The sequence below is a fragment of the Aedes albopictus genome, chromosome 1 (genome assembly GCF_035046485.1).
Source record: "Aedes albopictus strain Foshan chromosome 1, AalbF5, whole genome shotgun sequence".
Lineage (NCBI taxonomy): Eukaryota > Metazoa > Arthropoda > Insecta > Diptera > Culicidae > Aedes > Aedes albopictus.
In genome coordinates this window covers 318,123,702-318,145,143 of record NC_085136.1, presented here as the reverse complement: position 1 = coordinate 318,145,143, position 21,442 = coordinate 318,123,702, and the positions used below count along the sequence as shown (strand labels likewise).

Below are 21,442 nucleotides of genomic sequence, written 5' to 3'. Positions count from 1 at the left end.
TTCCAAGAGCGGTTCTTCCACATTCTTGAGATAAATTCATCTAAAATACTAAGAGAGATCCTCACAAAAAAGATGTTCGGATTCCTAGGATAATTCCCCAAGAAACTTAAAATAAATAACCCTGTAACCTGAAATGGGTAGCTTAAATCCCCAAGAAGGATTATATACTTCAGTTTTCTGACATGGATTCTCTCAGAATCTTTAGAGGAATTCTTCCAGAATCCTGAGGGATTTCTTCAAATTCCCGAGATGGATTCTCCCGGAATCTTGTGATGGATTCTCTCAGAAACCTGAGAGAAGTTTTTCCTCCTGAGAGGTATTCTCCTAGAATCGTGAGAGAAATTCTCCTGCAGTATTGAGAGACATCCCATTAGAAACCTCCTCAGATTGCCCCATAACCCTGAGAGGCATCCTAAGAGGGGATCTTACACATTATTAAGAAGCATTCACCTAGAATTCTGAGACGGTCACCAAAAAAAAAATGTTTGGAAACCATTTGGAATCATTCTAAAAAAAAGAAATTTAATATTTTTGAATCGAAAGTAAAAAATCGATTCAGTCGATTTCGTGGGGCTTCAACATCGATTCAAAAAATCGATTAATCGGAACAAAAACATCGATGTTGCGAACATCGGTTCAAAATTGTCCAACGCTAGTTTTCATACAAAAAAGCGTTACGGAGGAGGAAGGGGGGTTGAAAAATGTCGATTTTAGCGTTACGCACAGAGCTATGGAGAATCATGAACGAAAACGGCTCTCCTGGGAACTTCCCAGTGGGAAGCTGACTAGACTGATTAAAGCAACGATGGACGGTGTGCAAAACTGCGCAAGGATTTCGGGTGAACTATCCAGCTCATTCGAATCTCGCCGGAGACTGCGTCAACGTGACGGATTCTCATGCCAACTCTTCAACATCGCTCTGGAAGGTGTAACAGCCGGGGATGATTTTCACAAAATCCAGTCAATTTGTATGCTTTGCGTTAAGGCAAAGACCACGGTCCATAATTTTTTTTGTATAAATAAAAAACAACGCAGGGGGGGATCGGAATCTCCCAAAAAATGACCACGTGGTTTATGGACGGCCCCGTATGTGTTGTGTAATCCTAATTGTGATTTTGTGCAATGAATCTCATACGGGAAATTATTCACATATTTATCAAAAATATTTGCTGGGCGATCAGAGCCCACCGATGATTTTTTTTTGTGATTTTCGCAGAAATGCTGCTAGACATTTATCCATCAAGGATGTTATACAGGAATATATTCAATTGTAGACCAAAAAACTTCTATGGGTTATAATCTTCTCACAGACAAACAGACGTAACACTCTGATAATTCCCATCGTACTTCGATTTAACGATCTTTTTCAAAATTTGATAGTTGGCCAACTACCCACCTGTGGCGCTCACATCGTTTTTGTTCGAGTTTGACGTTTGCTCACTACCGCCACCTAGTTGATGGTCGGCCAAACTTAGTCATTTTAGCATTGGGCGAATATGTTTCCGTGACTATGATATGAATCGAAAAATGTTCGAAGTGTTACGTCTGTTTGTCTGTGATCTTCTATAGAGCTAATTCATAAAGAAATTATCATGAAGCGTACCCGCTTGCGTATCCATTCTTTTTCAAAACTATCGTTTTCTTTTCAACGTACGTTTCAAGCTTCAAGCAAACGGCAGCACTGCCCGCCACGCTGATGACGAAACACGCGCAAGAGAGCATAAAACCGGTCCACTAGCCGCCCATCCGCTCATTCAGTTCTGAACAAGCAATTTAGTGCGACGTGTAGTAAAAGTGAGCACCTAATCATTCATCCAGCAGTGAGCAGTGGTGAGGGAGGAAATAAAAAGTGAAACAACTTCGTCACAATATGGAATATAAAATCACGGCACCGGCGGTCCTTCGGGAGCCACTCGTTACGCCCAACAAACTGCTAATGGGCCCTGGGCCATCAAATGCCCCTCAGCGGGTCTTGGATGCCATGTCCCGGCCCATTCTCGGTCACTTGCACCCGGAAACGCTCAAAATCATGGACGACATCAAGGAGGGCGTCCGGTACCTGTTCCAAACGAACAACGTCGCCACATTCTGCCTTAGCGCGTCCGGCCACGGTGGTATGGAAGCAACTCTGTGCAATCTGCTCGAGGACGGAGACGTGATACTGATCGGTCATACCGGTCATTGGGGTGATCGATCGGCCGACATGGCCGCGCGATACGGTGCCGATGTGCAGATCGTCAAATCCAAAGTTGGTCAATCGCTTAGCTTGGAGGAAATTCGGGCTGCCCTGGTGCTTCACAAACCTTCGGTACTGTTCCTGACGCAGGGTGATTCTTCTACGGGAGTTCTGCAACCATTGGAGGGTGTTGGGGCTCTATGCCATCAGCACAATTGTCTGCTGATTGTGGACACGGTGGCCTCGCTGGGAGGTGCACCGATGTTCATGGACCGCTGGGAGATCGATGCCATGTACACCGGATCGCAGAAGGTGCTCGGAGCGCCGCCCGGTATCACACCGGTTTCGTTCAGCCACAGAGCCGTGTAAGTATTTCGCGACGTGTCGCATCGCCGCTGGTGGGAGATTACAATATTATCTTGTCCCACCATGGAAAGAAGGTACGCGCGTTGAATTGGGGGACCTTATCAAAGGTGAATGCGGTTATAAGTTTGATTGCTACCACAGACCGGCGGCTGATGGCTTTCGTTGGCAAGCTGTGAGAACAATCAGTGTTTGTCTGCATTTTATTTTTGCGCGCTGTTGTTCAACAGATAACGTGTTTGAATGCGTAAACAATGTCAAGATTAACTGCATTGGTGGAGTTCTGTCTTAATTTTTCAGTATATTATAAGGCAAAAAAGCCATTTTTAAATGCATCATTGCGTTTTATATGATGACCTATTCATATCGTCTATAGGTAAGCAATGTGTTATATTTTATCACTTAAATGAGAAAATTACACTGATAACACACTTCTTAACCCTAGTAGGATGTTGGGGTCAATATGACCCAGACAGGCACCCCGAGCAGGGAATGAGAACAAACCTATAACAAATTGATAACTCATTTTGTTATTGATAACAAAATGAAATCAAAATAAGTTTTCTTTCCGAATTGTTTTTATTTAATATCAAATTGAGATATCATTTTGTTATCATTTCAAAAACTCAATGATAACAAGATTTGATTTCATAAATCCAAAAAAGGTTTAATTATATTCACAAAATATTTGTTAAATCTATCAGACTATTTTACTTACATATTGACACAAAATTTATAATTTGCTGATTCTGGGTAATGATGGTCATGCTATTGATTTAAATTGGCTTGAACTTTAGTAAGTATTTTTAGGGTGACTGGATATTATCGACAGGTTTGTTCTCTTCGTTATGAGGGGATATTCATCGGCCAAGTTGCCTGAAACTTGGTTGTATAGCTTGGTTGGGAAAGATTTGAGGCCAACTTTGAATTCAACAGGTTTCAAAAAGCCTTCCATGACGAAGAGAACAAAACTACCCAGAATACAAAAGTTCCCAGATATGGATATTAGTTATTCCAATCTAAACATATTGCCAAATATTTTTAAATTTGTAAATTCTATATTAAAGGCAAATGAAGTTAGATATGGCCAACCGAAGTAATTCACGGTCATTCTACTGTTGAAGGTCACATATTTTACCTTTATAAAGTATTCTCGCGCGAAAAAGGATTCATTGTAGCTCCGTACCAAAATGATGAATCTCGTGATGTTTGAAGTTTTGAAAATAACACAGATATTTATCATACATGAAAATGATAAATGCCATTTCACTTATTGTTATGCCAAACGGCCATTTTACCAATCGACTATTATGCCAGATTATGCCATTTGGCCATTATGCCAAAAGACTATGCTGAACGACATTATGCCATACCCGATAGAATTGTTGTAGTAAAATATTTTCCTATCGGATGCCTTATATTTTCAATGTCATCATTTTCCCCGGGTAACGAGGGAAAAAGCCGAGAAGCCGAATGCGACTCAATTCATTGCTCGATGTCATTCAATTTGAGTCCCGATGCCCGATGTGGCTCTGGGATGTCATGAACATCTCCCACATTTGTTTTGCTGCAGTGCATATAATCAGAAGGAAAAGCTGAAATATAATTACCTATACAAAAATATTAACCCTCGAGCGATCGCGCTGTTGTATTTTGTACAACACGTTGAAAAAATCTCGCGTTTTGTACTCAGCATTAGCGTGGTGCTGACGCAGGTAGTCAACCGCGCGAGTTACGGAAGGTTAAGGGCAGTTGTCTTTTGACTCCAAATTTACTTTTCTTTGTCACTTCAATGTCTATCATTAATCTTTTATTTGAATCATGGTATAGTTATGCTGCATATCTATGCCATATTCTGATGATATCGTATCAATCACGACATTCTTCTAAATTTAAAATAAAATCTAATTTAAATTGTTATTTATTCATGTAAATTAAAGCCTAATAAAATATCAAAATGAATACTAAATTTGTTATTAATTTTTAGTTATTACCCTTTAGATTTGATAACTCCCTGAGAACTGCGTATGATATCAAGTCGTAAAATGCAGATAACAAAAAGAGATATCAATTTGTTATCAATAAGAACTCATTCTGATTTCAATTAGATATTCCAGTACATTATTTTGTTATCATTTTTGTTATGTTAACACTTAAGTCATACAAAATGAAAACTCACTTTGTTTTCTAAATTCGTGATATCTAAATAACTCAATTTGTTTTCAATTAGTTCTCATTCCCGGGACGACGAACGTGCACTATACCATCGTGGTGCGAAAAACCTAATATCTTAGGAGTTTTAAATTGGCATGCGGCCGTCCATAAAAGAGATAGAGTTTGAATAGAACTCAGGGTTACTGATAAATAAGAAACCAACAATTTCCTTAAACAATTCATTTCTAAACTCATCATTAAACTCTTTGTTGAAACAAGACCTTTTTAAACAAAGTCTGTGACTTCAAACTATTGAATAGGGTGTGATTAATAATCAGCGTGGCGGCTAAGCATAAGAGAATAAAAAAATGATACATCATTTTTAGGATTTTGTTACTTTTCCTCGTATTTCGGTTCCCCAAATGGGATTTTCCCAGAATGACCTATTTCCCTGGATTATGTATGATGCACTCTTTTTTATTTTATAGGCGAGTTTTATTACTGATTGCTTTAGGCAATCGAGCCTAGCTATTTAGCACTGTAGTTGGAGGAAATGCCAATGCAGAACCCGTAGCTTCCGGGAAGGTAAGCCCAGCTCCCTGGGTTAGTGGGTTGGTGTCAGGCCCTGCGAGCCAGCCGTAAAAAAGACTAGCACCGGAAAATCAACAAGAGAAGAATGCGAACCGATACCAATGGCGACGACCACAGCGACGAAAAGGGACTTGCGATTGGAAGCTCGGTACGTGGAACTGCAGATCTCTCAACTTCATCGGGAGCACCCGCATACTCGCCGATATACTGAAGGACCGCGGATTCGGAATCGTAGCGCTGCAGGAGGTGTGTTGGACAGGATCTATGGTGCGAACGTTTAGAGGTAATCATACCATCTACCAGAGTTGCGGCAACACACGTGAGCTGGGAACAGCTTTTATAGTGATGGGCGACATGCAGAGGCGCGTGATCGGTTGGTGGCCGATCGACGAAAGAATGTGCAGGTTGAGAATCAAGGGCCGATTCTTCAACATTAGCATAATAAACGTGCACAGCCCTCACTCCGGAAGCACTGATGATGACAAAGACGCATTTTACGCGCAGCTCGAACGCGAGTACGACCGCTGCCCAAACCACGACGTCAAGATCATCATAGGGGATCTAAACGCTCAGGTAGGCCAGGAGGAGGAATTCAGACCGACGATTGGAAAGTTCAGCGCCCACCAGCTGACGAACGAAAATGGCCTACGCCTCATCGATTTCGCCGCCTCCAAGAACATGGCCATTCGTAGCACCTTCTTCCAGCACAGCCTCCCGTATCGTTACACCTGGAGATCACCACAACAAACGGAATCGCAAATCGACCACGTTCTGATTGATGGACGGCACTTCTCCGACATTATCGACGTCAGGACCTATCGTGGCGCTAATATCGACTCCGATCACTACCTGGTGATGGTTAAACTTCGCCCAAAACTCTCCGTTATTAACAACGTACATTACCGGCGGCCGCCCCGGTACGATCTAGAGCGACTGAAGCAACCGGATGTCGCCACCGCATACGCGCAGAATCTCGAGGCAGCGTTGCCGGACGAGGGTGTGCTCGATGTGGCCCCTCTAGAGGACTGCTGGAGTACAGTGAAAGCAGCCATCAACAACGCAGCCGAGAGCACAATCGGGTACGTAGAACGGAGTCGACGAAACGATTGGTTCGACGAGGAGTGCAGAGCGGTTCTGGAGGAGAAGGATGCAGCGCGGGCGGTAATGCTGCAGCATGGAACCCGACAGAATGTGGAGCGATACAGACAGAAGCGGAAGCAGCAGACCCGTCTCTTCCGGGAGAAAAAGCGCCGCCTGGAAGAAGCGGAGTGCGAGGAAATGGAACTGCTGTGCCGTTCACAGGAAACACGCAAGTTCTACCAGAAGCTCAACGCATCCCGCAAAGGCTACGTGCCGCAAGCCGAAATATGCAGGGATAAGGAAGGGAGCCTCCTGACGGACAAACGTGAGGTGATCGAAAGGTGGAAGCAGCACTTCGACGAGCACCTGAATGGCGAAGAGAATGTAGGCACGGAGGACCAAGGCAGCGGAGGAAATGACTATGTTGGTGCAGCAGAGGACGGGAACGAACCAACTCCCACGCTGAGGGAAGTTAAGGATGCCATCCACCGGCTCAAAAACAACAAAGCGGCTGGTAAGGACGGTATCGCAGCAGAACTCATCAAGATGGGCCCGGAAAAGTTGGCCACCTGTCTGCACCAGTTAGTAGTCAAGATCTGGGAAACCGAACAGCTATCGGAGGAGTGGAAGGAAGGGATAATCTGTCCCATCCACAAGAAAGGCGACAAGTTAATGTGTGAGAACTTTCGAGCGATCACCGTTTTGAATGCCGCCTACAAAGTGCTATCCCAGATCATCTTCCGTCGTCTTTCACCTAAAGTAAATGAGTTCGTGGGAAGTTACCAAGCCGGTTTCATCGACGGCCGGTCGACAACGGACCAGATCTTCACCGTACGGCAAATCCTCCAGAAATGCCGTGAATACCAGGTCCCAACGCACCACCTGTTCATCGACTTCAAAGCGGCATACGACAGTATCGACCGCACAGAGCTATGGAAAATTATGGACGAGAACAGCTTTCCCGGGAAGCTGACTAGACTGATAAGAGCAACGATGGACGGTGTGCAGAACAGCGTAAGGATTTCGGGTGAGCTATCCAGTTCATTTGAATCTCGACGGGGACTACGACAAGGTGATGGACTTTCCTGCCTACTATTCAACATCGCCCTGGAAGGTGTTATGCGACGAGCCGGGCTCAACAGCCGGGGTACGATCTTCACGAAATCCAGCCAATTTGTCTGTTTTGCGGATGATATGGATATTATTGCCAGAACATTTGGAACGGTGGCAGAACTGTACACCCGCCTGAAACGTGAAACAGCAAAGGTCGGACTGGTGGTGAATGCGGCTAAGACAAAGTACATGCTGGTAGGTGGGACTGAGCGAGACAGGACAAGCCTTGGCAGCAATGTTACGATAGACGGGGATACTTTCGAGGTGGTAGAAGAATTCGTCTACCTCGGTTCCTTGCTAACGGCTGACAATAACGTGAGCCGTGAAATACGAAGGCGCATCATCAGTGGAAGTCGTGCCTACTATGGGCTCCAGAAGAAACTGCGGTCAAAAAAGATTCACCCCCGCACCAAATGTACCATGTACAAGACGTTAATAAGACCGGTGGTTCTCTACGGACACGAGACATGGACGATGCTCGAGGAGGACCTGCAAGCACTCGGAGTTTTCGAGCGACGGGTGCTAAGGACGATCTTCGGCGGTGTGCAGGAGAACGGTGTGTGGCGGAGAAGAATGAACCACGAGCTCGCTGCACTTTACGGCGAACCCAGCATCCAGAAGGTGGCCAAAGCCGGAAGGATACGGTGGGCAGGGCATGTTGCAAGAATGCCGGACAACAACCCTGCAAAGCTGGTGTTTGCAACTGATCCGGTTGGCACAAGAAGGCGTGGAGCGCAGAGAGCACGATGGGCGGACCAGGTGGAGCGTGATCTGGCGAGTGTTGGGCGTGACCGAGGATGGAGAGCTGCAGCTGCAAATCGAGTATTATGGCGGCAAATTGTTGATTCAGTATTATCATGAATTTGATGTGAACTAAATAAATGAAAAAAAAAATGCTTTAGGCAAAAACAGCTGAATGAAAAATGGAAATAATGCACCTTTTTTCATAGGTGCTCGTTCTTTCTATAACTATTCTGTCCTTAAGGTTGAAGGATTCGTCATTGACATAATCGTCATCATTGAAAATTCGAAAGCAGTTTTCTTGATCAAAGCTGAAAATTCCGCAGTGAAAATGTATTCACTGTATTGCGGATACAGAACGGAGTACAGTGAATATATTTTCAAAGCAAACATTCAAGTTTTGAGCGAGAAAACTGCTTTCGAATTTTCAATGATGATGTCAATGACGAATGCTCTAACTTTAATGACTTCCTAGCTTTAGGTTGGAAAATTCTTGAACAAGCTAATTTGTAGGATCATGAACGTTTTGTGGAAGGATCACTTCGAAAAATAATTTAATGTAACCCTTTGCAGGGAAACGGGTAATTCGGGGAAATGGGGCATTCGGCCAAAGTTCCAGAAAAATTTTGTGGAGAAAAAAACTGTTTTATTCTAGATTTTATTGATTTGGAATTTTATCCATAATTATCAAACTTTTTTACTCGAAAATCACAAAAAAATTCGCCAAGTATTTCTCTAAGAGCACCACATCAATTAGATCATAGAATTTTACCAAATAACAAGCTTGGTAGCTCAAAATTCACGAATTTTCACTAGTGTATAATTCAAACAAACGTCATGCTAAGAGTAAAAATCTGTGATTTTTTTAATGCATTCCTCCAGGGACACACTCAGAAATTCATGCAGAAATTTCTTCAGAAACTTCACCAGTGATTCCTTCAGGTATTCCTCAAGGGTATTCCATCAAGAATTTCATCTGTGATACTTTCAGAGGAACAACTCTAGAGGTTATTTTAGAAATTCCTTCAGGAACTCCTTTCGGGATTTTTTTCGGGAATTCGTTTTGAAATTCTTTCAAAAACGCCTCCAGGAATTAATCCCAGAATTCATAGGAATTGTTTGGGGATTACCTTAGGAATTCCTCTTGGGATTGCTTCCCGGATTTCTTCTGGGGTTTCTCCAGAGATTCATTTAGGAAATGCTATAGGGACTCCTCCACGAAATCATCTTAATATTCCTTCAGGATTGCCTCAAGAATTCTTTCTGAGATTTCTCCAGTACGACCTCCTGGGATTTCTTCAGAAATTCTTCCAAGGGATTCCTCGTCTAGGGATTCCTCCCGGAATTCATCAAGGGATTCCTACAGAGATTCCTTCGGGAGTTATTCCAGGGATTTCTCTGGGAATTTCTGCAGGGACTCCTTAAGGATTCTTCCAGGAATTTCTTCCGGGATTCCTACAGAAATTCCTCTAGAGATTGCTTTAGGAATTCCGATAGAGATTCTTCCAGGAGTTCCTACAGGCATTCCTCAAGGAATTCCTCCTGAAATTCCTCCAAGATTTCCTCTAGATATTCCTTTAGGAATTCCACCAGATATTTCTCTATGCATTGTTCCAGGCAATCCACCAAGGTTTTATTCCAGGAATTCCTTCAAGAATTTCTTTCAGGAATTATCCCAGGATGAATTTATTTAGGAATTCCTTCAGAATATCTCCAGCAACTTCTCCAGGAATTTCTCATATGAATCTTCAAGGAATTCCTTCTGCAATTTCCTCAGGAATTCCTCAGGAAATTTATCCAGGTATTTCTGTAGGAATTCCCCAATAATTCTTCCAGGACTTACTCCAGAAATTCCTTCAGAAAATTCTACAGTAATCACTCCAGGAATTTCTCCAGAAATCCTCCAGGGGTTCTTTCAGAAATTCTTCCAGGAATTTCTCCAGGATTTTTTCCAGGGATTCCTCAAGGTATGACAATGATTTTATTGCCCTTTTCCGGGTATACCAGTCGGCTAGTATGTCTGAAATAGACGTAAAAACTTGAAGTATTTTTAGGCAAAGTACGTTTAATTGGCAAATTGAGAGATAAATTTGTGAAAAAATTACCACATGTTTTGGTGGGATTCGAACCCACGACTCCGTTATCGCTAGTCCGGCGCTTCAAACAACTAAGCTACAGAACAAGTTACAACTCTGCAGAATAGAAAGTCAAACTGGATTCGGAGCACCACCCTAAACCGGGTCCGTCTTTCACAACTTTATCTCTCTTTTGGCTCTTAGATGCTGATCTCCCGCACTTTCGCGGCCTACGAACAACAAGTGTGCGCGTATTGTTTTTAGAATGTTGATATTGAAGCTCGACTGACACATACTTTGTCACCAACCATATGATCGGTGCAAACTCAGTATGCGTTGAGCGCTCAACGCAGCTTTATTCCATTATTCCATTATTTGCGAGTTATCCGGAAATACCTCCAGGAAATTCTTCAACATTTTCTGCAGGGATTTCCTTCAGGAATTCTTGCAGGGATACCACGAGGGTTTCCTACAGTGATAGTTTCAAGGCTTTTACGAGAATACCATCAAGAATTCTTACGATGATCGTACGTCAATTGGGTTGTTAAGTGAATAAAATATTGCTATTTTCTATAGCCTAATCGAAAGAGCTCATTTTTCTGAGTATAACGTGATTTTATTGCGTTCCAGTTCCTTTGTTGTGATGGTTAAATAATCAAAACATTTTTAATTTCCGTGGATAGAATGACAGTTCAATCGATAAAATGACAGTTCGACCCGAACAAAAAATTTTCCCCATACAAACTTTAAATGCATTTTGAAAATAGTTCCCGACCACTAAAAATTATGAAATTTTAGATTTCGACTAATTTTTGGACGGAGATTCCGATTATGTAATAATCTCGATACCCCTAAAGAACCCAATTGATATTTCTATGTCGCTTGAAAATTTCTAGTGTTTGTAGATGCATCAAAAAACATGGTCCGCGTCACGTGTCCGTAGAGCATTGCTTCCTAGACGAATCCTGTCGTGTTTAGTTGCACTTAGGTAGTGTACGTTGTTTTTGACGCATTCGTCGCACGGCCTTTCAGGACTATGAACTTCTCCACCGTTTCTTCCACCAAGCTTCGCCACCGTTCAAAATGTTCTGGCGAAAATATCCATGTCGTCTGCAAAGCCCACAAATTGACCGAATCTCGTGAAAATCGTACTCCGGCTGATGAGCCCAGCTCGTTCCAGAGCAATGTTGAAGAGTAGGCATGGACATCCGTCACCTTGTCGCAGTCTCTTTGTCATCGATACCGTCGTAGAAGTCGATGAACAAGTAATGCGTTGGGAGTCCCAACTTAAGACCTGTTATTCACGGTGTTGTATTACATTTGAATTATTACTGGCAACACTGCAGATGGACTGAGTATGTTTTGAAAATTAGAAAAATAAAGAGAGTTGAACCAAATGGTTGAAACGGTTTTCTCGCGGAAAGAAATTGGGAATTCTCGGGCGGTTCCGGTTATAACATTTGGCGACCGAGGTGAATCGACGGCGGATTTGAGTGCGAATCGTTTAAATACGGACACTGATTGAATTCGGGTGTGAATCGGCAGAAATTGGCAAAAACTCTGAAGGCAGCAGCAGGACGGCACAAATGTAAACAGTAGAAAAGTGGTTCGAGGAAAAGTGCGCGAAACGGACTGAAAACAGTTCCGTCGGAAGAAAATGGATAATCCGGGAGCTTCCAGCATCCAAAAATTCGACACCAGTGATACTTCCACCGTATCCTGCCGGTGGAAAAAGTGGAAACGGAGTTTTGACATCTTCTTGGATGTCAACAATGTGACCAATCCAGCCCGCAAGCGGTCCTACTTGCTGCACTATGCGGGTAGTGAAGTGCAAGACATTTTCTTCAACCTACGAGGCGAGAACGAAGTCGTAGTACCAGCTGGCTCGGATGTCTTCCAGGAGTCAGTGAAGCTGCTTGATGGATATTTTCTTCCTCTAAAATGTTTGCCGAGGGAGAGGCACATCTTCCGGAATCTGGAACAGGGTCCAGAGGAGTCCATCGAAAAATTCGTTTTGCGTTTACGAGAACAAGGCAGCCTTTGTGAGTATGGCAACTGTCTCGAGGAAAACATCAAGGAACAGATTTTCGAGAAAGGATACTCGGACGAGTTGCGCGCGAAGATCCTGACCAAAGGCAACTTGACACTGGCGCAAACTGTGGATGAAGGCCGTTCTCTGGAAACCATAGCGAAGCACCGTAAAAATCTCCAGCGGAGCGAGGAAGTTAATCGGATTGCGAAATCGAAGGGGGAGTGTTACCGGTGCGGTCGTGCAGGGCACTATGCCAATGATGATGACTGCCCAGCCCGGGATAAGAAGTGTGAAAAGTGTCACCTCGTCGGGCACTTCAAACGATGCTGCAAAACAAAGGACTCAGGAGCGCGAAAAAGCCAGGATGGAAATATGGAGAAACGACGCAAGAAGAAGCTGAGACAAGTGGTTGCTGATGAATCCGGCAGTGAGGAGAGTGAGGACAATTATGACGAGACGGACGACGAAAGTGTTCACTACGTGTTTGCGATGAACTCTGATGGCAGCAATAGTGCTTCGTGTAAGGTTGGGGGAGTGCGGATTGACTGGATGATCGATTCAGGCGCCGGCGCAAATGTGATTAGTGCTGATGCCTGGGAGTACCTGAAGAGCAGAAAAGTTAAAGTGGAATTTCAAACTGGCACTGTTACCAAGAAACTGTTCACCTACGGCGGTCACAAACTTTCCATCAAAGGAATGTTCATCGCAGAGATTTCCACTAAAGAGTCTTCTATCAGCGACAAGATTTATGTTGTGGAGGAGGGAGGCGCGAATCTTCTTGGGAAGAAAGCAGCAACAAAGCTTGGAATCCTGAGAATCGATACGTCTGTGTGCACTGTACGTTCTGATGACGAGAGGATCGGTAAGGTAAAAGATGTGGTTGTGTCTGTCCAAGTGGATCCTACAGTGAAACCGGTACAACACACTCAGAGTCGTGTTCCAATTCCGCTGCAAGCTAAAGTGGAGAAAGAATTGGAAAAACTGCTCAAGCACGATATAATTGAACCGGCTCCTCGTGACTCACCGTGGATATCGCGTTTGGTTGTTCGACTGAAAGCTGGGAATCCTGAGGAGATACGCATCTGCGTTGATATGCGTGACGCCAATAAAGCAATCGTTCCCCAGCACCACCCTCTACCAACATTCGACGACATCATTCCTCATTTGCATAACTGCAAATACTTCTCGAAAATTGATCTCAACAAGGCGTTTCATCAGGTCGAGCTTGCGGAGGAATCCAGGGTGATCACAACCTTCGCTTCGCACAATGGCTACTTCCGGTATAAAAGACTTACTTTCGGAATGAACTGTGCGTCGGAGGTTTTCCAAAATATCATGGAGCGAGTTCTTGTCGGGATCAAAGGAGTGAAAGTTTTCATCGACGATATTCTCGTATTTGGACGGAACAAGGCAGAGCACGACCAAGCATTGCAAGCCGTCATCGATCGGCTGAAGGAGCACGGGATAACGATAAATGAAAAGAAGTGTGAATTCGGGCGTCAGGAGGTTAGTTTCATGGGCCATCGGTTGAGCAGCGAAGGAATCAGCCCAGCAGAAGAGAAGGTGGATGCCATTCGACGTTGTCGTAATCCGGAAACGATCGAAGAACTCAGGAGCTTCCTCGGCCTCATCAATTATCTCGGTAAGTTTATACCAAACCTTTCTACATTGACTGCGCCCCTAAGGGAGCTGTTACACAAAGATGCTCGCTTCAAATGGGAGCGGAAGCACACCGTTGCTTTCGAAGCCGTGAAGAATGTATTAGCAGATTCCCGAAACCTCGGATACTACTCACCGCAAGACGAGACTATCCTGATAGCGGATGCAAGTCCGGTCGGAATTGGAGCCGTGCTGTTGCAGGAGAAAAACGGCACAAAGAGGGCAATCTGCTATATTAGTAAGGGCTTGTCGGCAGCTGAAAGGGCGTATGCGCAGAATGAGAGAGAGGCACTGGCTCTCGTGTGGGCAACAGAGCGACTGGAACCGTACCTGCGAGGATTGGAGTTTAAGCTTGTCACCGATCACGAGCCATTGAAGGTGATATTTGGTTCTAAACGAAAGCAGTGTTCACGAATCGAACGTTGGGCCTTGCGGCTCCAATCGTTCCGGTTCAAAATCGTGCACGTCTCTGGAAAAGCCAACATAGCTGATCCATTGTCTAGACTACCGAGGTTTGAAGAGTGTTCCACATATGATCAGAATGGAGAATCGATGCTGCTTTCCGTTTTGGAGTCTTCTGCACCTGCGGCAATGACTATCGAGGAACTGGTTGGCGAAACGGTAAGGGATAGTGAGCTTGCTGCAGTAAAGGAGGCGCTGAACACTGGTCGATGGACGGATAAGCTGAAGCATTATTTGCCGTTTCGAGAAGAACTTGGAGTTGTAAACGACGTCGTTATGAGAAATGACCGAATTTTGGTACCGATGAATCTACGCAAGCGGGTACTGAAACTGGCACACATTGGACACCCTGGGATTGACAGGACGAAACAACGAATCCGCAGCAAAGTATGGTGGCCGAATGTCGACAAAGAAGCAGAAAAGGTTGTTAGATCGTGTTTGGACTGTCAGTTGGTCAGCAAGTCTTCGCCACCAGAACCTATGGCTGTACGTGAGCTTCCGCAGCAGCCATGGCATGTGCTGGCCATAGATATGCTGGGTCCACTTCCTTCGGGTGACTCAATTTTGGTTGTGGTAGACTTATACAGTCGTTATCGCATAACTGAAGTTCTTCGAACAACCACCACCGAGGACATTATTGAAAAATTGGGTAAAGCGTTCATGACGATGGGACTTCCAGCAGTGCTGGTCTCAGACAATGCGCGAAACTTTTCTAGCCGTAAAATGGAAGAGTTTTGCACTCAGTTTGGTATCGAATTGCGCCACACTACCCCGTATTGGCCTCAAAGTAATGGGGAAGTTGAGCGCCAAAACCGCTCCATACTTAAGACACTCAGGATCGCTGAACTGAATGGAACTGATTGGAAAAAGGACTTGCAAGAAGCCAATTACGTTTATTCCATGTTGCGTCATCCAGCTACAGGTCGTTCGCCAGCCGAGTTAGTTTTCGGTAGAAAACTGCGAGATTGGATCCCTCAGCTAACGGATACCTTTGATGAAGACGGTGACATCCGCGATCGCGACCAGGTGTACAAGCAAACAGCGAAAACATACTATGACGCCAGGCACAATGCTCAACAGTCGGATCTTCAGGTTCAGGATCGAGTCTTGATGCGGAATCTACTGCCGCAGAATAAGTTATCATCGATGTTCATCCCTGAGCCAGCAACCGTGGTGGAGAAACAAGGAAATAGCGTTACGGTTGAAACAAGTAGTGGTCGACGATACCGGAGGAATTCTGCGCACCTCAAGAAGCTGATCGACAACCGTGAAGATGTGAGCATCCAAGAAAATACATCAGGCGAACCAAGCTGCAATGAATGGGCAACACCAAGTTCAACTTCGGGACTGAGTGCCAGCACACCGATCCCTGTGACGGATGTTCGTGATGCAGCAATCGCTCGTCCAAGGCGAGAAACGAAGCGTCCTTTGCGCTTTGAGGATTATGATATGAATGTATGAAGAAGCAAGTGAAGAAGCACAGTGAACATTTAAATCGTAGAAAGAGAAATGTGTTGTATTACATTTGAATTATTACTGGCAACACTGCAGATGGACTGAGTATGTTTTGAAAATTAGAAAAATAAAGAGAGTTGAACCAAATGGTTGAAACGGTTTTCTCGCGGAAAGAAATTGGGAATTCTCGGGCGGTTCCGGTTATAACACACGGCATTTATGGAGGATTTGCTGTATAGTGAAGATCTGATCTGTTGTCGATCGTCCGTCGATTAAGCTGGCTTGATAAATTTCCTCAAACTCATTTTAGTTGACAGACGATGGAAAATTATCAGGGATAAGACTTTGTAGAAGGCATTCAACATCATAATCTCCCTTAAATACTCACATTCCAAAAGATCGTTTCTCTTGTCAATGGAGCAGGTATCCCTTATATTTCACTTTACCGGTAGCTATTCGGTTCCCCAGATCTTGAGTATCACCCGGTAGAGCCAGGTGGCCAACTTTTCTAGGCCTATCTTGATTATACCATCCTCACCAGCTGCTTAGTTGGTTTTTGGCTGGTGAACCCTTAACTTCCCGCAGCGTAGGAGTTTAATCGTTGCCGTACTCTGTTGCACTGACGTAGACGTTGCCTTGTCCCCCGTGCCTACGTTTTCCTGCCATCTAGGTGCTCTTTGAAGTGCTGCTTCCACTTTTCAATCACCTCACGAAGCTGTTGCGGCATGCATTGAGCGTTGGGTAGAACTTCCTTGTTGTTTTTTTTTAGAATGGCACAGCAATTTTATTTCCTCACACTTTGCTTTTTCCATTCAGTGTTTCTTCTCTCGAAAGAAATTGTCCATCACGATAAATGCTGTTCCCAACTCGCGTGTGTTGACGCTATTCTGGTAGATGGTATGATCACCTCTAAACGTTCTTGCTATGAATCCTGTCCAACACACCTCCTACAGCGCAACGATACCAAAACAGAGAACCTTCAGTAGATCAGTGAGAAAGCGGGTACTCCATTTGAAGTTGAGAGATTCGCCAGTTTCACATACTGAGCTTCTAATCCCAAAACAGGATACCAACCCCCTAACTTGTCGGAGGACCATGGTGCATAATTTAGTTTGCATTGCTTCATGTGTTGATAAGTCGGCCCTAACATCGGTAACACCCGCTCCTCCTGCAGATCAGACGCCAAGGTATTTAGAAGCAACTCCCCCCTCCATTCACTGTCAGATTACGACCAAAGTTTCCACGGGGGTTGGTTACCCAATCTTCCTTGAGGTTCGTCATCTTCATCATCATCACACATTAGTATTTAGCTTCATCCTGGATCAAAAATTATAGTTTTCAGCAACAGTTTAACAAAAGCAACCACTCGGCTTTAAGTGTAGTAGGACAACCTTTTAATATGTATTTTATGCAACTCGGATAAAACAATCATTTCCCTGAAAGTGTCCTGGCGTTCGCCGGGACTATAAAATTCCTCAATTCCTCAATTTAGATGATCGTCAAGGTGCTACTTCCACCTTTTAATCGCCTCATGTTATTGAGATGTTTCTTCAATCCCATCCTAAGAAGATTTGGATTGTGAAAAGAAGCAAACCATGTGCGATAGCGGAGTAGAGCTCCGTTCTACGCCTTAAAGTTTTAGGGAATGGAGACAGTAAAATTACTCCGTAGCTTCGCGGAATAGAAGAACCCGTCTAGAGAATTGGGAGTCGTTGGTTCGATTCCCACCAATAGAGGTAATAAACTATAGAGGAAGAATGTCGCTGGCGTCGCTGCCGGAACATCTTTTGCTGGCGGGGATAGGCAGGGATATAAATGTCAAAGCGAAAAAGTATGCAGTTTGACAGGTAGATACCCGGGATGTTTGCGAAAGAGAACAAAGGGAACAACAGCGACATTCGTCCTCTATAGTTTTTTAACTCTATTTTCCCACCGGACCACAAACATTATAAAATTATGGTTAATTTATATTTACCTCACATTCCAGGATTATTTCAACGGTGGAGTGATCTAACACTTTTCTTTGATTTTCCACAGAGAACGCTACAAGCGACGCAATTCCAAGGTCAAAGTGTACTACTGGGACATGTCTCTTGTCGGCGATTATTGGGGCTGCTTCGGTAGACCCAGAATGTAAGTGAAGAGTAGTTTTTCTTATAACATTCTAATAATTCGGCTCCACCTTACAGCTACCACCACACCATCTCCTCCACCCTGTTGTACGGCCTCCGGGAAGCGATCGCCATGGCCTGCGAAGAAGGCCTGCCGGCACTGATCGCTCGCCATCAGGACTGCGCCAAGCGGTTGTACCGCGGACTGCAGGACGGTGGTTTTGAGCTGTATGCGGATCCCAAGGATCGTCTGTCGACGGTGACGACCATCAAGGTGCCCCAGGGTGTGGATTGGCTCAAGGTCGCCCAGTACGCCATGAAGACGTGAGTGTTGCACGAAACGTACCATAATTTTCAAAAGTTGATTGTGATTATTTCTTACAGATATTTGGTGGAAATCAGTGGAGGTCTAGGACCTACGGCCGGACAGGTGTTCCGAATTGGATTGATGGGTCAGAACGCTACCACCGAACGGGTGGATCGAGTTCTTCAAGTTTTCCAGGAAGCGGTTGCTGCGGTGAAACCCGACGTCCAGGTCAAGGGCAAGATGTAATCAAAGGTTGTTGAGGATTAGGTTTAATAAAGTTTTACTTCCTAAAGCAACCGTGGACATGATTATTGAGTATTAGATGACAGATCAATTATGGATTCTTACGGTAATAAACTATGTTATCAGTTGTATTGTTCAGAGAAGATGCCCACATGATTCAGCCGTGGAAGAAATCCAGCTAGAAATTGTAGAGGATGTCCGGGTTCGATTCCCGATTCGCAAGTGAGATTTTCTTGACTTTCCTGGGCATGCATATTCTGACTGCCGCACGGTATTATCATGAGGACACGTTTGAAACACGTTCTAAAACACCGTGATAAAACGTAATTTAATGATTTGAGGTAATAGTGTGGAAAGAGCTCACCAAATTACAATCTTTAATTTTCACCCACATGTAATTGTGTTCTTGCTTGTATCAGATCTACAATAGTAGGTCAAGAACCTAAATTCCTACCAAATGAACTGTGGGTGTTATAAATACTGGTAATCTACAACATAAAACATAGGCAGAGAACGAGCTCACCACGCATCTTGTACAAACTATCCTTACATTCGTTATCCTCACCATCACCAAATTAAGCAATAAAATGTCACTTACCCCATTGTCGGACCGCAAGTTGATTTCGATCGACCCCTCGACCGGAAGGACGTAACTGTTGGCCATCTGCTTTTTGACCTCTCCGTTCAGATAGATCAGTTCGGATTCCAGCTGCATGCCAACTTCCAGTTCCAGCGTGAACCCGACCTCGATGTACTGCGGCATCAGGATGTTGTTCGGTTCGACGATGTTCGTCTCGTTGGTTGTGTAGTTTTTGATTCGCACTTGGCACCCTAGTTGGTTGATGAACAAACACCACGGGGAGATGCTCAACATCAGGCAGCAGGATAGCTCGTGCGCTGCGGAACAATGGTACAGGGGAAGGGTTGCCTCTTGGATGGAGTTTTCGCGTTTCGAGCGAAGTTCGTCCTCCCGGGAGCACGGCCAGGGTAGAGAGTGCTTCTTCTGAAGCATCTCAATGGCGGTTTCAACTGTTTTGAACCGGTCCGGAACCTGGAAGAACGATCGCCCGTCGATCAAACGGTACGATAGAAGCGCTTTCCGCTTGTCCTCTCCGTGAAGGGCGTTGAAGCTGTGAAAAAAAAATATATTTTTAGACCTTAAGTCTTCTAGGTTTTAATGTGTACTTACTTCATCCGGAACTGCAGCTCATGCTCGTCAGCATTCGTACCGGGAACGACCAGTTCCCTCCGCACACCCTGCCCATAGATCGAAAAGGTTTGATCGATCTTCTCCTCGTATGCCGTGGTATTGACCGTCAGCATCGATTGCACCATAAACAGTGGCCAAATGACCACCAGTACCCGCTCGTTGAAGGTATCCTTCAGTTCCGCATTCTCGCCGATCCTCTCCCGAATGATCCTCACCCAGTAGCTGAGGAAACCCTCCTTGACCAACTCGGTTGGAATCTTCACCAGATAGGGCTTTGATCCGTTCATGATCTCCCGCATCGGGATATCTCCGGACCATCCGGACTTCTTCTCACCGTCGATCGCGATCTTGAAGCTCTGTTGGTTCTTGTTATTTGCGGCGCCGAAGACGTTGGCGTTCGAACCGCCATCAATCAGGAAACTCGTGGACACGTAGTGTTTCTCGCTGTTCGGAATCACTCTGTAGAACTTGTACTGGATCTTCAATCGCTGCGTAGTCATGTTGAAGAAGTTGTTCTGCCCCTCGATCGTGATCCGTTTTTGCGCATTACTCAGGTTCTCAATCCTCACCACGAACAGTTTCTCGTCTTCGACGTCTTCTTCGAAAACTGGAAGAACTCGCACGTAGAACAGGCCTTCTTTTGCAACGGAAAAGGGTTCGGTGGATATATCTTTGGTGTTTTCGTTGAAGATCAGCTGTAGAACCTGGGCATGTCGACAACTTTTGAACACGTACAGACACAGCTCATGGGTTCCCACGAAGATGGCTTCTCCGGTATCGTACTGACCGAACTTCAATCCCACGTGAGTGTGATTGCAAACAATGTACTTTCCGTACATTAGGACCGTATCCTCCCGCGAGTTCCAGAACCGTTCCGCTACTACCAAGTTGTATCCCACAGAAGGTCCATAACGCACCAGAATATCATCCGAGATCGCTTTCAGCTCCAGCGAATCGTCCTCGATCGTGGCGATCGCTTTCAAGTTGACCAACTCCAACACGTTCTCGAAAGTGTAATGACTGTAGTCTAGGAGATCACAGTGCAGATTCAACTCCCCGCTGATCAGTACGTCAAAGTTGTCGTAGATGGCAGCGCGGGCCCGCAAGTGACTAGAGTTCAGCATTAAGAATTTGTGACTTCTGGCCTCGATGGTTTCCTTGCAAAGCCGATAGCCCTCGAAAGGTTTCGGAAGTTTCGAATCCATTGAGAACTTGGTAACGTTGAACAGGTTGATCTGGACGGGTCGCAACTCCATGGTGCACTCCACGTTCGGGATGAGGTTTGGATTGAACATCGAGTCGACCCGCATGCAGGCCACGAAGATCTTCGGGTGCAACCGATAGGGTAGGTTGACGATACGACCGGTTGATAGGTAGGTATCCTTCAGGACGTCCGTTATGTTGGAAATGAGGGATTTACCCTGCTCGGTGGAGTCTGTTGCTGCTTCGCCACTGGATTCATCGCTGCCACTGCTGCCTTCGTAGATGACGTTCTGAGTCATCACGATCCTCCAGATTGAGGAAGCGATCTTACGCGAGGGCAGCTTCAAGGCGACCTTCTCGTTTTCGCACAACGTGAATTCGCACAGCTCGAAGAAGTCGCCGTAGATTTCCGAGAAGTACTCCAACTTGCACTGGATCTTGATCGGTCTGTTTGTCTGTGGAGCAAA

At 44.9% G+C, this 21,442-nt stretch overlaps 2 protein-coding genes across 2 annotated transcripts in view; one reads left to right on the top strand and one right to left on the bottom strand.

Annotated features, from left to right (window-relative positions):
- LOC109423638 (intermembrane lipid transfer protein VPS13B-like) overlaps window positions 1-21,442 on the bottom strand; it is a 60,257-nt gene that overhangs the window by 11,592 nt on the left and 27,223 nt on the right. The window contains exons 4-5 of the mRNA XM_062847202.1: window positions 19,752-21,430; window positions 19,161-19,692 (exon numbers count right to left, since the gene is read on the bottom strand). Of these exons, the coding sequence (XP_062703186.1) occupies window positions 19,161-19,692; window positions 19,752-21,430 (2,211 nt within the window). The remainder of the gene's footprint in view (window positions 1-19,160; window positions 19,693-19,751; window positions 21,431-21,442) is intronic.
- LOC115264135 (alanine--glyoxylate aminotransferase) lies at window positions 1,736-18,609 on the top strand. Its single transcript, XM_029867500.2, has 4 exons — window positions 1,736-2,541; window positions 17,939-18,034; window positions 18,091-18,336; window positions 18,397-18,609. Exons 1-4 carry the CDS (start codon window positions 1,871-1,873, stop codon window positions 18,563-18,565), a joined length of 1,182 nt encoding a protein of 393 aa, XP_029723360.2. The 5' UTR covers window positions 1,736-1,870; the 3' UTR covers window positions 18,566-18,609.

Excerpts from the sequence above, each read along its gene's own strand:
- LOC115264135 (XM_029867500.2), top strand. The coding sequence starts at position 1,871 with ATGGAATATAAAATCACGGCACCGGCGGTCCTTCGGGAGCCACTCGTT. Across the intron at positions 2,542-17,938 it reads TCGTTCAGCCACAGAGCCGT|AGAACGCTACAAGCGACGCA; the intron begins GTAAGTATTTCG and ends GATTTTCCACAG. Across the intron at positions 18,337-18,396 it reads GCCCAGTACGCCATGAAGAC|ATATTTGGTGGAAATCAGTG; the intron begins GTGAGTGTTGCA and ends TATTTCTTACAG.